The sequence below is a fragment of the Leptidea sinapis genome, chromosome 28 (genome assembly GCF_905404315.1).
Source record: "Leptidea sinapis chromosome 28, ilLepSina1.1, whole genome shotgun sequence".
Taxonomy (NCBI): Eukaryota; Metazoa; Arthropoda; class Insecta; order Lepidoptera; family Pieridae; genus Leptidea; species Leptidea sinapis.
The window spans coordinates 5,205,075-5,222,497 of record NC_066292.1 but is presented as its reverse complement, the minus strand read 5'-3'; the positions used below and the strand labels follow the sequence as shown (position 1 = coordinate 5,222,497).

The 17,423-nt window shown below is 34.6% G+C and overlaps 1 protein-coding gene across 3 annotated transcripts in view; it reads right to left on the bottom strand.

The window, feature by feature from the left end:
• Positions 1-17,423, bottom strand: part of LOC126972993 (uncharacterized) — a 179,754-nt gene that overhangs the window by 48,902 nt on the left and 113,429 nt on the right. For all 3 annotated transcript variants that reach the window (XM_050820113.1, XM_050820115.1, XM_050820114.1), the window contains one exon: positions 8,862-8,998. In XM_050820113.1, coding sequence (XP_050676070.1) covers positions 8,862-8,998 — 137 coding nt within the window. The remainder of the gene's footprint in view (positions 1-8,861; positions 8,999-17,423) is intronic.

Below are 17,423 nucleotides of genomic sequence, written 5' to 3'. Positions count from 1 at the left end.
ACCGCTTCGGAAACAAATGGCGCTCTGAGAGAAAAGAAGTGGCGCAAGAAGCTCTACCAGCATTCATTTTTGCGCTCTTTTTAATAAAAATATACAATATTGAACTGTCATTGCTATTGCTATAAAATAATCATAATCTAGTCCCAGGCTCTCCGATCACTTAGATATTCAGCTGTGGAGTAGTAGGATTTACGACAGAGCCATTTTTTAATAAGACATTTAAATTTATTTATAGAGAATGCCTGAACAGTGGCTAGGATGACAATTCCACTAGCTACGGCGTACATCAAATAGAAATGTATTCTACATTCTGTATTACAATAACACATTACGAGAATGATACTTATTTTCCCGTTAATTAAATCAATTGGTATTTATCTGATGAGAAATAGAAATACAAATCCTATAATATCTTTATTGTAAGCGCATTAAATAAAATGTAGGTCAAAATTTACATCTCTATAATAGCGAACACATGGTCCATTGTATCTGCCAGACTGATCGATATGAATTTCTCTCAGCCATGTGTATAATAGCAATAACAACTTAGGAACGTCTAACGTAAACAGTCTATTATGTCTGTCATTGTTACAGTTGAGATGTAACAGTAAGATGTTTAGCTATACTTTAATATGATTATTATAAACATTTTTGATGAGATATTTCAAACTCTTTCGCAAATAATAAGTACTATTCCTGTCAAGTGCGACCAATTTGTGTTTACAAAGTGGTAGGGCTATTAAATCTTATATAATCCATTTCGAAACCGTTGTTTTTGGCAGCCACGTGTGGCGGGTCGTTCCTTACTTAAGGTACGCTGAAGGGTAGAATACTATGAATCATACTTGTCAACAGATGCTGCTATAGTAACTGATGGATTCTTTTTTATGACAATAAGGGACGAGACGAGCAGGCCGTTCAGCTGATGGTTATTGAGACACCCTGCCCGTTACAATGAAGTGCCGCTCAGGATTCTTGAAAAACCCAAAAATTCTTAGCAGCACTAAAATTGCGCTCGTCACCTTGAACATAATAAACATAACATAAACATAACATAAGATGTTAAGTCTCGTTTGCCCAGTAATTTAACTAGCTACGACGCCCATCAGACGGTAACACAATAATGCTTACACATTACTGCGTCACGGCAGAAATAGACACTTCTATGGTACCCATAAACTAGCATAACTTGCATCCTGTTCAAAGGAGCCTCCCACTGGTAAAGTGATGGATACTGTTATAGCCGTCTCCTCATTATTGTATCGTAAGTTTTTCAGAATATTCCTGTTATTTATAACCAATCAGATCTCGAGAAAATTTAATAAGGTTTAATTAATTAATTAATTTTTATTTTAAAGTAGCCTTTGAGTTACCTCTTACAGCAAGAGCCATTGAAAGTCCTGTAACAATAGGTACGTCCATTTAAAAGGTTATCAGAAAAATTGGTTTTCTAGTATATAAGTTGTTATTTTGACATTAAAAAGAATCACTTCAATTTAACTTATATTAATTAATGTCTGGTTTATGCTTAGTATTCTCCTAATTAGAACTTTTTTTTTATTACTTCCCAAAGTAATAAAAGAAAGCCTTTAACGTGTGTTGGTTGCGTCCCTTGAATATTTTTTTTAGGTATAGCTAGTTTAGTTTAGCTGTTTTGTGTTAATCAGCACCTAAATATATGTACATATAATTTGAAAGAGTGACAGTAAATTTTTTCATTTCTCAATTTAGGCACAATTTTACAGAAGTATTGGAAACTTTTGAACATTGATTGAAATAAGTGAGAATTTTGGAACTAGGTGAATAAATTATTTTTGACTTCGACATTGAATAATACTGTAGCATCAGGACATCTTACTTATGTTTATTTTAACATAGTAAATAAGATCTTTGATTGCCTAAAACGGAAAGAGAAGGTAAGGTACTTATTTCGTTGAATTATATATTGTTTGGTCTTTCACTCACTTATAACCCTGATGACCGTAATAGATAGCCGAACAACAGTTTTTTTAATCCAATAATCTTCATTGTGGGTTTTCTAGTTGAAACGATTCATTTAACGATTACAATTCAACAAACGGGCGCATGCATTTGCTCAAAGTAAGCAAAATTAAAATAAATTAATATAATGATAGACTAATATCTCTGCACTGTGTCTTTATAAGCGCTCGACCGCGGTGGTCGAATATTTAGTTATGTGTTTTAAAATATATATATTATGGCACGACCAGCTCACGGCTATTAAAGCTTTAATTAGGATTAATATCCGCACAGATCTAATATATCTTCTTCGAAACAAATGCTGTATATTTTATTTTATCATTTAAGAAGTATTTGTTGTAAATTTAACAGATTTTTTAATATTTTCTTTTAATCAATAATCACTGCAGTTACTCTAATTCACTTCAATATACTAGTTGCCTTCCTTGAGTTCGATTTATCGGAATCTGATATTATAGTTTTATTACGAAAATGTGTGATTTTTAATTTATATGCATTTTTTTTTATCTCAGCAACAGCAATATATATATCCTTAAGGGTACAACTATACTACAAAAAATAATTTAGGTTAAATAATTAAAAATGGGTACTGGTCCTGCGATAAAGAACTGTACAAATCCGTTTAGTCGTTAAAGAGCTTATAGGTCATTGAATTGCCGCCGTTGTCGGTCCCAAGCCCGAATGAGAAAGGAGGAGGGTTGGTGTGGAGGAGACCTACCCATCCTGTAAAACAGTCACACCGAGTATCGGGCGGTGGTAACTAACCCGACATCCCTGTGTGGACATTGAGCCCATGGGGCGGTAACCAGTGACCGTGTGGTTATAAATACCCGCTAAAAGACTGACGTGGAAGGATGTGAGAGCCCACCGCGCTTATTTTCCCATGAAAACCCCCCTTATGGAATCAGAAACAGAAAAAGTGAGTATGTTTGGCGACCCGACTAACCATCGGCGCCACCCAGTACCCGGGCTGGATGGTGTGAAATTGACGACCGAAGCTTCCCCTGGGGTGAGTCGACAGGCTTCAGAGGAGGGAAATGCTACTGTCGGTGTCAAAACATATAATATCGAGAAGACCTCAATTCGAACCCATCGTCGCATTGGCACTTGGAACGTCCGAGGTCTGCTAATGGCGGGCAAACTGGCCATCGTGGAAAAGGAAATGGAATCACTTAACATCTCCATACTGGGCGTTGCTGAAACTCACATGCGTGGTAATGGCCACTACAACACTACGGCGGGGAACGCCATGTACTTCTCGGGCTGTGAAGATTCGAGTAGGAACGGGGTCGGAATCATATTGCCGCCACACATGAATAAGTATGTCCTCGTTTATAACCCGGGGTCGGATAGAATCCTGACAATGAAGCTGAACACCAAACCGTGTGTTCTGAATATTATACAAATATACGCGCCGACGGCACAACCTCAAGATGAGGTAATTGACGACTTTTATGGGACTGGAGGAAACGCTGAATTCAATTCACTAAGTCGTAGGATATTAAAAAATCTTTAAGTTTACTCTCAGTATTCTATGTGGAAAAAAAAACAACTTCCACTTGACCATTCGTTAAGATATAGCAAGATAAAACTATAAACAGGTATTACACTCATTGAAACACACATAAATAATTAATAAGGAAGCGAACGGATATTTCTTTGTTTTTCATCTTAGCGATATAAAGCATTAATAAATAAAATAAAAATAAATAAGCCAACAAGTAATTGATTTTTATAATAATAACTACATTATAAAAATGGTCGTAATAATGATATATGATTCCTATAAAGTAATCCTCGCAATAAAAGATGATAATGTATCAATTTTATATAATAACTAGTTGACTCAACAGACGTTGTTCTGCACATAATAAATAAAATACTGTACTTTATGGATTTGTCAATAATTCTTCATAACATCAGGAATTATTTCGTAAATATGGAGTATACTGTTGACATAATGAAATTGTTTCACAGCAGAACTGTCAAACCGGGCGTCAATAAATTCTCTCACAGAAAATAATATGGCCATACAAAACAAATATTGGAAATAAAAATAATTATGGGTCCCAAATCGAAATAAAAAGTATCCTATCTCTCAAGTTGGACTAAACTGCATGCACTCCATGAAGTAATCCCCATTTAAATCCGTTCATTATTTTAGGAGTCCATCGCGGACAAACAACGTGTATTTTATAGCAGTAAAACTAATGATGTGTTCGCCTGCAGTACCTAGTAGTAGTAGATTTAGTTAATATTTTGATCTGATGAAAAAATAGCCTAAGGAACTTTTGACTGCTGATTATCCACCTCTTCGGAGACAACTCAGAAAGCGTTGGACAGAAAATAATAACACTTTAATTATATATCAATAGTACAAAATAAAGGTGTTTATAAAATTGATTTATTATTATTTAACACTTTATAACATTCGTTCAAAATGAGTGTGAAAACGGCTTTGTATCTTTGGTTATCTATTACCTTGCTATAAGTCTGTTAAACGGTGCTGATTGAAAACATATTTAAAATAAACTTATATTATATATATATATATATATAATATACTTATATTAATGTGGGTTCAGCTCAAATCAATGGTACCGAACATAGGTACTAATTAGGGTTAAGCTAAAGAACATTAGACACACGAGTCGCACCCTGGTTACAGCTGGGACCTTGACATGGGTACTTTGAAAAAAAGCGCGTATACCTTGGACTTCGTCGCTTTAATGATCATATGGGTTCGTCCACTTCTAGCAAACCTTTAATAAATGCTCTCTTCTACTTGGTCTTCTTGACGTGGCTCCTTCTTATACAACCCCGACCTGATCCAGGATTGTACACCTCAGTCGACCTTACCCAACACTTACCTTACAAACTTGTGCTATGATTTTTTTTTTTATAAAATAAGGGATGAGACGAGCCGGACGTTCAGCTGATGGTAATTGATACGCCATGCCCATTACATACTGCATTGTAAAACCCAAAAATTCTGAGCGGCACTATAGTTGCGGTCGTCACCTTGAGACATTTAATTAAGTTATTTCACTAGCTACAACGCCCTTTACACCAAAATACAGTAATGTTTACACATTACTGCTACATTCACGGCAGAAATAGACGCCATAGTGGCACCCATTTACATTTACTTATAAATAGCATTCAATACCTCTTATTTTACTCCTCATCGCTCTGTTATGTCACAGTTTCTTAATCTATCTCTCAAATCAACACATAATACGTTTGATGATAAATCATTGTTCATATGTTACACAACAGCCGGCACATCTGAGAAAGATATCCACATATCAAGTACTGATCTCGCATTCATGCAATGTTGCTCGACCATCTAATTATGTCAAAAGTCATTTACATTGATTGAATTGATTATTGGGCTTGTGTATCCTATACGATCGATATGCGCACGTAATGTTACATTGCAATGAAAATAAAGTTTGCGGAGTTTTTATCCGAAGCGTTCACATACAGCGGATAATCGAGGAAATTTGCAAATACCTTCTACAGTCGATATAGCTTTGGTACCTTCAGAAAAATGGGAAAAAATGCTACCAATTCCGAATGTCGCGATTTATATTAGAAGCTTTGGTATGTGTTCATTTTTACCTAATCGAACTCGGAATGTTCTTTTATTTCCCTTTTCATCTAGATACCCGCGAATGTGTGAAGATAAATATTACCTGAAAGTAGAGTAAAATACTACAGATTTTGAATTAAGCGACCGCCCTCATGGTATTAAATAATAAATTTTATTGTACGATGTTAAATTGTAACGATGTTTTCGAGGTCTCCTGAGTTTGCTGCGCACGTTCTTCTCAGGTCTGAGAATTTGGAATGGTTGGTAGTTTCAATAAGTGATTTCATATATTATTGTGAAAAAAAAAATTTAATTTGAACTATTCAATAGCTTCTTATAGATAAAAAAAAACTCTTTTTGCTGCAATAGGTTAAACCGTTGACTCTCACCACGGAACCCCCGATCGATTCTCGCTCGCAACGTATCATTGTATTTTCTGTTTTTGAATTCATACGTACGGTTTTTATAAACTGCCGACCTTATAAGGTCGACATCGCTCTTGTAATCCCTCTGGTGTTACAAGAGTGGGGCTGCGGTGATTACAAACCACCAGATGACCCTAAAGCTCGTTTGTAGGAAGACAACATTCCATAATAAAGACCAGAAACCCACCCATGTGTCGTTATCCAAATGATGGAACTAATTGAAAGCAGAAGCCATGTGTTAGATTAAGTTGAACCATATTCAAATATCATTCTAAAATCTCCTAAAAGCGTAATTCTTATAATGTAAACATAATTAAAAGACAAGTTCCTATAATATAAAAGTGTGTCAATATTATTATTATGTTTCTTTTTCTTAAAATCTTGGTCTCATGTAGGTAATTGGCTGTTTCTTGCCTCTATGAAAATAAATTTCTTTAAATCTAAAAATGTCGCCTAGTTTTCCACATGCGCAGCGTCTTAACATATCTACTTATCTTTTGTAAGTAGAAACACGTTAATTATTTTCGTCCCAGCACCGTACTTCTATTTGCATAACAATGCCACATATAGACTTGGTTTGTTGGCCATTCACTAATGCAATGCAAATCTGTCGCTTCACGCTCATAAGCTGCCTTCTGTGGTTGGGAATGTAGAGTTTATTTTAGACGAATGTTTTGGGTAACTGGATCAAATGTTCAAATGATTCTGACTGCGATGCTGGTCCCAACATAAATTATCAACAACTTCGATTCACAGAAAAAACTTGTGATAACTTAAAATGGCGGTTTATTGTTATAGGTACGAGTACAGTTAAAAAATGAATCGAAGCTTAGTAAATAATTGAATTGTAATAGGTGCTAATAGACAGTGCTTATAGCCTGTCCAAATATTAGGGGTCTTGCAAGTTAGTACGTACTCCTGAGGATAGTAGTTGTCAATACACTCGCTGGTAATAAAAAAATAATCGAATCAGCTGTAGAGAATTCTATTGAAATACATATTTATTACAAAACACTGTATTCCACTTATTGCTCTGCCTTAAATTACGTAAAAGTTGGCACCTAATATTTGAGTAATTGCGCTAAATTATTTATTGTGTTTTGTTCTCAATATGCGTTGTTTTGTGTTTCGGCACGTCGCTGTGAGTATGTTAATTTCAAATATGTTTCAACGGCGTCATGAAACTATTGCAATAAAATATTTAAAGCATTTGTGCCTCTAAAAATTAATAGAACTAGTGAAACGCCCCGACTTCACAAAAGAAAATCAAAAGTGCGCCATGCAGTGGGAGGCTCCTTCGCACTGGATGCCAGCTAGTTTATGGATACCACAACGGCGCCTATTTCTGCTGTGAAGCAGGAATGTGTAAACATTACTGTTTTTCGGTCTGAAGGGCGCCGTAGCTAGTGAAATTACTAGGCAAATGAGACTTAAACATCTTATGTTTTAGGGTGACGAGCGCAACTGTAGTGCCACTCAGAATTTTTGAATTTTTGGGTTTTTCAAGAATCCTGAGCGGCACTGCATTGTAATGGGAAAGGCGTATCAATTACCATTAGCTGAACGTCCTTCTCTTCTCGTACATTATTTTCATAAAAAAATGCAATAAATTAATTTTGATCCCAGGAAGAAATCTACTTGGTATATCACCAGCTTTCAATGCAACTACTGTGTATTCCTGGATTTCAATAAATCAAGAATGTGCGAGGTTCTTCTAGTTAAAGAAAATGGACGAAAACATCTCATGTAATTGAGATGTTTTTCAGCTGACATTAATAAATAACTAGCTGACCCGTAGACGTTGTACTGTATATAATAAATAAAATACTGTTTTTTATGTATTTGTCAATAATTTTTCATAATATCAAGAAATATTTTGTAACATATGCTCGTTGTTGTTTATAATGAAATTGTTTCACAGCAGAACTGTCAAACCTTGCGTCAATAAATTCTCTCATAGAAAATATGTCCAAACAAAACAAATATTGGAAAAATATAATTATTGGTCCCAAATCGAAATAAAAAGTATCCTATCTCTCAAGTTGGACTAAACTGCACTCCATGAAGTAATCCCCATTTAAATGCGTTCATTAGTTTATGAATCAATCGCGGACAAACAACGTGTCACGGAATTTATATATATTAAGATAAGCAAAATGTTAACGAAAATAATAAATGTAGTTCTAACAAACTCCTAAATATTAATTGTCGTAAAGTACGAACACAATATTACAAAAAAAACTATATTAAATGGAATGAAATACTCAAAAATTATGGGACCTTTGGGCAGCGCTAGCTTAATTGCTCAAGGGTGGTGGGGTTTTAATTTATTTATTTGAATAAATATCTTATTGCGGTTAAATTGAATATATGGAAAATTCAGTAACCTGTCGCACTCTATGCAACTTTAATAAACAATTTAACACTACTGAACTTTTTAATAACAGTAAATACTGCTTTATAAGGACTGTTAATAAAATCTAAAGGAAGATATAAATTAAAAGTAATTCACACACACACACACAAATACTACGTCTTCTCATAATTATTGTAAATCCGTTATTAGAAGTAATTTCTACAATAGTATTATTATAACCTAACTCAAGTTCTGTGGGTTTTGTGATGTATTAAATAAAAAAATTGATTAAACGAAATATATCGAACCAATAAGCCTAAATTCTGCCAAGCAAACGGTTCAAAAAGACGAAGAAACTTATATCGGAATCGGAAGATCCAGCAACATGAGTACGTTAGTTTTATGAAAAAATGCAAAAACAAAAGTTGGCCGAAATGGAAAACTTAGTTGATAAACGAAACAAAGAAGATGATATAAGCCTTACCTTACAAGCGAAGAGCGCAGTCTGCCACGTGGCCTTGTTGTCACTGAAGAAGTAGCAGCTGTGCCCCAGCCTGATGAAGTCTGGGGGACATACGTAAGACATCCTCGTGTAGTTCTTGTGTCCATCGACACCTTTGCCTGTAAACAAAACAAGGAGAATTTGCTTTAATTGAACGAATTTTGCCGACTGGTAATGTTTTATACTTCATTTAAGTGTTTTCTTTTTGTTTTTTTTTTAACATTGGGCTGGCAAATCCCCTTTATGATCTCTGGTAATTGAAAGTAAAACAATAAGACTAATAGATTATCCATTTATGCGTTTATAATTAATCCATGTCCTTTTCTATGGCATAGGACGACAAACGAGCGTTCGGGTCACCTCGTGTTAAGTGATAACCGTCGACCGCCCTCTTTCTCCTATCACATTCATCAAACCGTCCTAAAAATTTCCTTGTAAAGTGTTTATTGAAGTGAAAATAAAGTGCTTAAGAAATGTTTATATATTATGGTAGTAGTATATAGGCGATGCTGCTATGCAAGTTTTCATTTTTATTTAGGCCAAACTTACATTATTGATAGTCCATTGACAAATGGACATGGCAGATGTGATAGCGTACAGGTTCATTGGGTGTTGAAAGAAAGAAAAAACATTTATTCTGCAGCTTAAACCTAGTATAAAAGTAGAATTATATATTAGTTCATATTAAAATGCAGAATTGGAGTTCACCTCAGGAGAATACTGATCAAACCCATAGTGATATGATCTGCAGAAGAGCGCAAGGTCAAAGTCATCACAGTTCTCCAATCGCCCGTTTACTATATATCTAATAAAATTTTAGCAAGAATTAAATTGGCTGCTACTGCAATATATTATAAATTAATAAGATAATCACTGCATAGCATTATCAAAATATATATTATATATCTTGAAATATTCATTTTATATTCGCCCACAGTAAGAGAACTGTCGCCAATTATGAGTCACAGTAGCTTAGTAACTAGTATATTTTTGGAGGAATCTTTAATAACTTGAACGTAATTAATGTGTCTTTATTTATTTTATTAGCTATTCTTTCTTCATCATCAATGCGAATATTAGTAAAATTTTATCTAATTTTAGCATAATTGTTCGTCATAAGGCTAGACGCTATATAACCGTTATTAATGTACTATTGTTTGAATTTATTTTGTATATTTTTTGTTCTGTGTCATTAATCTCATGATATAATTATAAAAAGAATTTAACTGTGGAAATATAATAGTAAGAAGAGTTAGGTTTCAATGCTTAAAATTTTGAAATATTTATTTTGAAAAGTTATTTTCCATATGCTGACGAAGTGTTTACCTACTCGTATATATTATATAATATAATATAAACTGTATAAACTACCTTTCTTCTAAAATTTGTATATAATAAAACTCGAACTTTTGAGGGAAGACACCAAGAGCCAAACTATCAAGACAATATACGAAAGATATCCCAGACGCCAGCATAGTTCGGCCCTAAAAGAGCTTAAAAACAACAAGGCGCGGGGATGCTACTGATGGAATTACAGCCGAGCTTCTGAGAACTGGTGGTACTCCTGTGCTTAAGATCCTCCAGAAGCTACTCAATTCCGTCATCCTCGAGAGCAAATCGCCGCAAGCATGGCACAGAAGTATAGTGGTGCGGTTCTTCAAAAAGGGCGATAAAATGCGTTTAAGAACTTTAGACCTATATCACTTCTGAGCCATATATATAAGCTGTTTTGAGGGTTATCACAAAACGTCTTGTGCGCAGGTTTGACGACTTCCAGCCTCCCGAACAAGCCGCATTCCAAAAAGGCTTTAGCACCATGGACCAAATATGTACGCTGCTGCAGGTTATACAGAAAACGGAGGAGTATAACCAGCAACTATGCTTGGCGTGCGTTGGCGTGGACTATGAGAAAGCCTTCGATTCGATAGAGATCTGGGCGGTGCTTCAGTCTCTTCAGAGGTGCCACATTGATTATCGATATATCGAAGCGTTAAAGTGTGTGTATGGAAACGCCACCAAGTCAGTCCGTCTCCAGGATCAGTTCTCGAAGCCTATCCGACTGCAGTGGGGAGTTAGACAAGGCGATGTCATATCGCCAAAGCTGTTCACCGCTGCATTAGAAGATGTCTTTAAGCTTCTGGACTTGAACGGGCTGGGCATCAATATAAACAGCGAATACACATTCGATGCGCAGATGATATCATTATCATTGCAGAGACCATGGAAGACTTCGACTTCGCTCGATGGTCTCAATCTTCCCAAGGAGTAGATCTCAAAATAAATATGGAAAAAACGAAGATCATGTCTGATGCCCATGTTGCACCTACTCCCGTAATAGTTGCGAACTGTACCCTCGAAACTGTTGACGACGAGTACGTCTACCTTCAACAAATAATCCAGTTGGGCAGGTCCAAGTCACTCGTCAGTCCACAAATCGAACTCGGATGAGGCAGCGTTCGAGAACCTCCGTAAAATCTTCTCGTCCAAAATACCGCAGTGTCTGAATAAGAAGGCTTTTTAACAAGTGTTTGGTGCCAGTGTTGACTTAAGGAGCGCAGACGTAGTCGGTAACTCGTTGTCGCTCAGAGGGCAATGGAGAGGTCTATGTTCGGAGCTTTCCTGCGACATCGAATCAGAAATGAGGAGATCCCTAGGACATCCGATATCACCCATATGGTTGCGAAACTGAAGTGGTGGCGGGCAGGGCACATAGCTCGATGGACAGATGGCCTTTAGGGCAGTAAAGTCCTCAAATAGCGACCACGTACAGGAAGACGTAGTGTTGGTAGGCCTCCCACAAGATGGATCGACGATCTGGTCAAGATCGCCGGAATAGGTTGGACTATGGCAGGACCGATCGTCAAATAGATCTTTTAGAGGCCTTTGTCCAGCATTGGGCGTTTTCCGGCTGAAATGATGATGATGATGAAATATTTATTTACAACAAAACGCAGGATTATGCTACTTTTGACTCTCGGTACAAAACAAGTAAGTACAAATAAGAAAAATAAAAGCAGTTGGATAAAATCAAATACAGCGTATTTCCTCGTCGGTTATTTAAAACATGCATACATCAATTCTGCATGGAATCAATAAAGTGTTTTATGACCTCCTGAGGCAATCAATCCCAGTTAAATCTGAGCAGGGTTTTCAGCTGCTGTTCCATTCAAACGAATATAAATAGTAAACGAAAATCTTGTATATATATAACTTTTTCTATTTTTTTTTCATATTGGACTAGAAAAGAAGGAGAGGGAGAAGAGGAAAGATTAAAATATTACAATATTAAAAGGTAAACTATAGGTACACGTGTGGTCTCGTGTTGAGAATAATGACATGATGTCGTGTGAAAGTACTATTATTCTATATTATAACGTGCAACGGTCTCTTATCTTTCTTTGGCACAAATTCGTTTAAAAATATTAATGCTCTGTAACTTATGTACAGATTTATTTTATATTAAATTATTAAAAAATAATTTAAACCGACGAAATAAGAAATATGTCTTAATAAGTGTTTTAACAGTATTTTATAACGATATAATATGGGTCTAATATTTTATTTGAAGAATTAGCAACATTACATACTTAAATTTTCAAGCGTTGAAGAACGAAGTAATTAATACCAAAGAATACATAATAGTGGTAATACTTAGAGAGTAAGTTTACGTAAGTGTGGGTTATTAAAACATGTGGATATAGATTTGACATTACATTAATTAATTATAATCATTAAAAACAACCGACTTCAAAACCACTATTTCAAAACAATAGATATAATATGCACTAAAAAGTATAAAAATAATAGCAATTACAAAAATGACAATAATCGTAACTAGAATTAGATTAATTAATTATATTGTATAAAAAAAATTATTAAAATTATTTTTTAATTTTTTTTCATTTTTGGAATTGCTATTATTTTTATACTTTTTAGTGCATATTATATCTATTGTTTTGAAATAGTGGTTTTGAAGTCGGTTGTTTTTTTGTTATTTTTTTTTATTTTATGATTTTTAGTGAATTTGAAGTTCACTAACTAATAATTTGGCTTAATATGTGTAGATATACTAAATTTAGCAATGCAGCAATGAACATAAGCGCTTCGCAATTTGATTACAGACAGTAAGAAATTCTGCCACAGATCGCACCCTAACTGTAAATTGTTAAGGAGTCCTTTGATTGAATTGATCATCATATTCGACTACGACAATAACTTGACCATAACTATGTTATGGTAGATGACTTAAATATCCGAATACCATAAAAAAGATTCGTCCGAGTATCGTTAATTTACTCCTAAGAATTGAAGAGTCCGTTACTTTGTAATGGATTCCGTAATTAGAACCGAACCAAACTCTCACCAAACTATCTATGAAGTATATCCTTTCCAATAAAAAAGATTTTCGAAATCGGTTGGCGCGATATTGGGTTATTCGTAAATTTATCATCCACTTTGCTATACGTATGTATAGCAAATTTAAGACTTTTATGGCTTTCTCATGGATGCCATTATCAGATCTGGACCAATTACAATGGGACTACCCAGGAAGCAAAGCTACCAGCTTTCAAATAAAATAAGAATTATCAAATTTGGTTTACCCAGTCGAACGTTTTGAGGTAACAAACATAGAAAAAAAAAACATAACGACGAATTAAGATACTCATCCTTTTTTGAAGTCGGTTAAAAATATTTTAAAGTATTAAAATGAGTGTAATATTAACTGTATTTCACATTAGAACCCAAAACCATGAAGTTACTAAAATAAGCCTTCGGAAGCCGAAAAGAAGCTCTTATAAGTACGCATCTAAGATGATCTCCGATAGTAAATCATTGAAAAGAGAACTAAATTTGATTTACCAATACTTTTGCAAATTCATAAAACAAAAATAGTTATATAGTTAGGTGTAGACACCTTAATCATTCGATCAAATTTACACATTGACAAAAAATCATTAAGATAGAATAATCATAATATACTCGTATTACGAGTACAACTTTAAACGACATGTTTGGAAACATGCTATTTTGTAAATTTTGCAATAATTTGTGAATGTTCTAGATTCCATAAAGTAGAATTTCGCCCACGTGCGAATAAGCAAAGATTACAGGACTTGCCATTCGCCACTAGCAAACCATAAACAATAATTTATCACTCTATTATTATCTGCTAAATGGTACAAAAACTTAAGCGTTCAGGAGTTAATGGACTGTCAATTGTATTGAATATAAATTGTAGCTTTATCTGAGACAGTAAATATTCCTTACACAGCTTTGTTTTATTATGTTTTAGGGTAAACATCCACATATGATTTGGCTATGGATATTAAAGCATGCAGAGTATCAGAAAAATGAGCTTTAAAATTTCGAGTAATTGCGAATACCTCAGTGATCATTAAGTCAAAGCCTATATATATGACCATAAGGAATCTAGGCGTCATTACAAGAAGGAAACAATACTTCGACAAGAGGCAGGTCCAGCCACATACGAAGTAAGTAATGCACTCACCTCTGGAAAGGTGTCCTTCAGTTGAAACCATTTGACCACATGCAAAGGAAAACTGATTGGATTATAAGGGATGCAGTATATATTACTCAGTAAAGGTTGCTCGGTGTTGCTGAGTTTTTTTTTTAAATAAGGGATGAGACGAGCAGGACATTTATCTGATGGTAATTGATACGCCCTGCCCATTACAATGCGGTGCCTCTCAGGATTCTTGAAAACTCCAAAAATTCTAAATGGCACTACAATAGCGCTCGTCGCGGGCGTAGTAGACAATGTTGGGTACGTCGCTGCAGTGTGTGATTTTTACCGCTAACATCACGGCGAGTTCAGTTTCTGAAAATTTGTTGACCCGATTTCTACCAATCGCCATATATTATCCTACAGTGTGGCTATGGTGCTTTTTTCTATGTACAACCAAACCTTCAAATGAATTTCCATGCTCGGTTTCACCATATTGATACGACATGGAGACCTTCGAAACAACTCGTGGACACCAACGTTAAAAATGACTATTTTTATGTTAAATAACATAAATTGTAAAGATGAATTTGAAGTATGTCTGTATATTCTAACAGTTGCTATAAGAATAATAAGAAGAACATTGAAGTTGACTATAGTTGGTATAGCTTACCAACTAAATCCAAGTTATTTTGCTTATAAAGCGTCATATCATGGAAAAATGGTAGTCCTGTGGAAAAGAAAAGCTTTATTTTGACTTTCCCGTTCTTCAAGTCTATTTAATAGCTCATTTTGTGTACACGATTTTCTTCTCACGCTTCTACAGCTACATAGCAAAACTAAGAATAAAACTATCTCATCTAAGAAAAACAAGACATTAAATCTTTATTTATAGCACGCAGCCCGCTGGACGACATTCCTTAGTAACCGCTGACATAATGTTGCCAGTTCTAAGTAGGCAAATGTCAAGCGCGAACCTAATTTAAAAATGGCCTTGACTTCGCTCGATAATTGAATCATCTAACCGGTTACCGGCGCCACAAAAACAAGAAAATTTTATATGCTACGAGAAATGCCGGCAGTTCTTATCAAGAGCTTCCTTCCTGATTTATAGAGTTCTTGTGTTTGTAAATTTAAATTTAATTTAATTTAAATAGGGTAAATTTAGAAAGAAATGTAGGGAACGAATGAAAGTACTCGTAACACAGCAACACTCCTAAAAAATAATTAGCGAATATGTGTGGTAGTGACGGAAAATTATTTAAAAAAGCTTTGACATTTATTTAAATGCGACCAGCTCCTCACAAAATACTATGTGTTAAAAAATGTAACACTACTGTACTGTTTTAGCTTTAAGATTTTTGTGAGGACAAAATAAATAGATATTTATTATTATTATTAAAATTAATAAAATATAAAATACTTTACAGATGATATGTGATCCCAGTGTCTTTCTTATTTCTTGTAGTATTATTTTTACAGTTTTACTTCCCAACCTGACATTAAGTTTTAATTTATTAGCAAAGCTTAACAGAACATGTGGCACGTCAACGACACATATTCTTTGAGTTCGAGTACGCCCACTTGGGCGTAGAATTAGTTGCCGTGCTTTGCGACTACGTCTGCGGTATCCAGTTGGAGCGCAGCGGAGACCAATCCATAATCTTAGTATTTATATATACTAAATGTCATTCTTTCGACTCAATAAATACTAAAGTCACAAAGTCAAGGTGAGTGTGTGAGTGAGGTTTTACAATGATCTTCCAAATCGAATTGTGGAAATTTGACTCATTTAAAAATAATAAATTGAGTTGAAAATAGATTACTGCCTGTTAATTGCATAATTATAAACTCTTTTTCCATAAATATTTACAAATTGTTAATTTGAATAATTAATTAGTTTTTAATTGTTTACCATCCCTTTATATAAATAATATAATCTTAGTTGATAGAACTTACAATAATTGGTAATATTAATGATTACTTGTATGGTATAAATATGATTTTTAAAAGAACAATTTTTAGTGGATACATAATATGTGGATTCCTCTCAACACAAGGTGGCTTAATAAGAAGTTACGAATCGGTGTTACTGTTGAAATGTCATTTAGGATTTAAATGTTTTTTTCTTAATTATATTTTTTATTTAAATAGCTCAACTTAATAGCAGTGGGAGGCTCCCTTGCACAGGATGCCGGCTAGATTATGGGTACCACGACGGCGCCTATTTCTGCCGTGGAGCAGTAATGTGTAAACAATGCTGTGTTTCGCTCTGAAGGGCGCCGCAGCTAGTGAAATTAGTGGGCGAATGAGACTTAACATCTTATGTCTCAAGGTGACGAGCGCAATTTTAGTGCCGCTCAGAAGTTTTGGGTTTTCAAGAATCCTGAGCGGCACTGCTTTGTAATGGGCAGGGCGTATCAATAATTATCAGCTGAACGCCCGTCCCTTATTTTCATTAGAACAAAAATTTGAATAAAAAAATTGGATTTGAATAATTTTGAACTCCGTACTGGTTCGCTGTGTTGTGTTACTCCTATTTAGGCTTACCACGTACGTAAGTTGCAGATTTTTTATCTTTTCATGTAATTTACAAACCTAGTACTTCTTTTCTTATATATGCTCACCGCCTGTTCTCCCCGTCGCTCTAAGGTAAATTATATAGATGAAGATTATCACTATCAGTGTACGATAGTATATATATATATTGTACGTACAAGCAATGGGTACATTTTTTTTAAAATACCCAACCAATCAAGTAGATACCTTAAGGTTACTAAAAATTAAGAAACAAAATATATTTTCTACAACCATTTTTTAATATCGCTGCGAACTTATGTTAGTTTCATAAATTACGAAATTGATTTCTATTTTTTACATAATGCCAATATGGAATATATCGAGCATTTGTTGTAATTACCAACTTCAAAGATTAAAGAGAATGCATATTTTTTGTTACTTTGCTTGATAGTATAAATGTCGCAGGGTTATAAAAAAAACAGGGATTTGGTCAAATCTCGGAAGATGTTAAAGTAACAACACGGTTTTATCATTTCTCGAAACAAATCTAGTGATTTGAG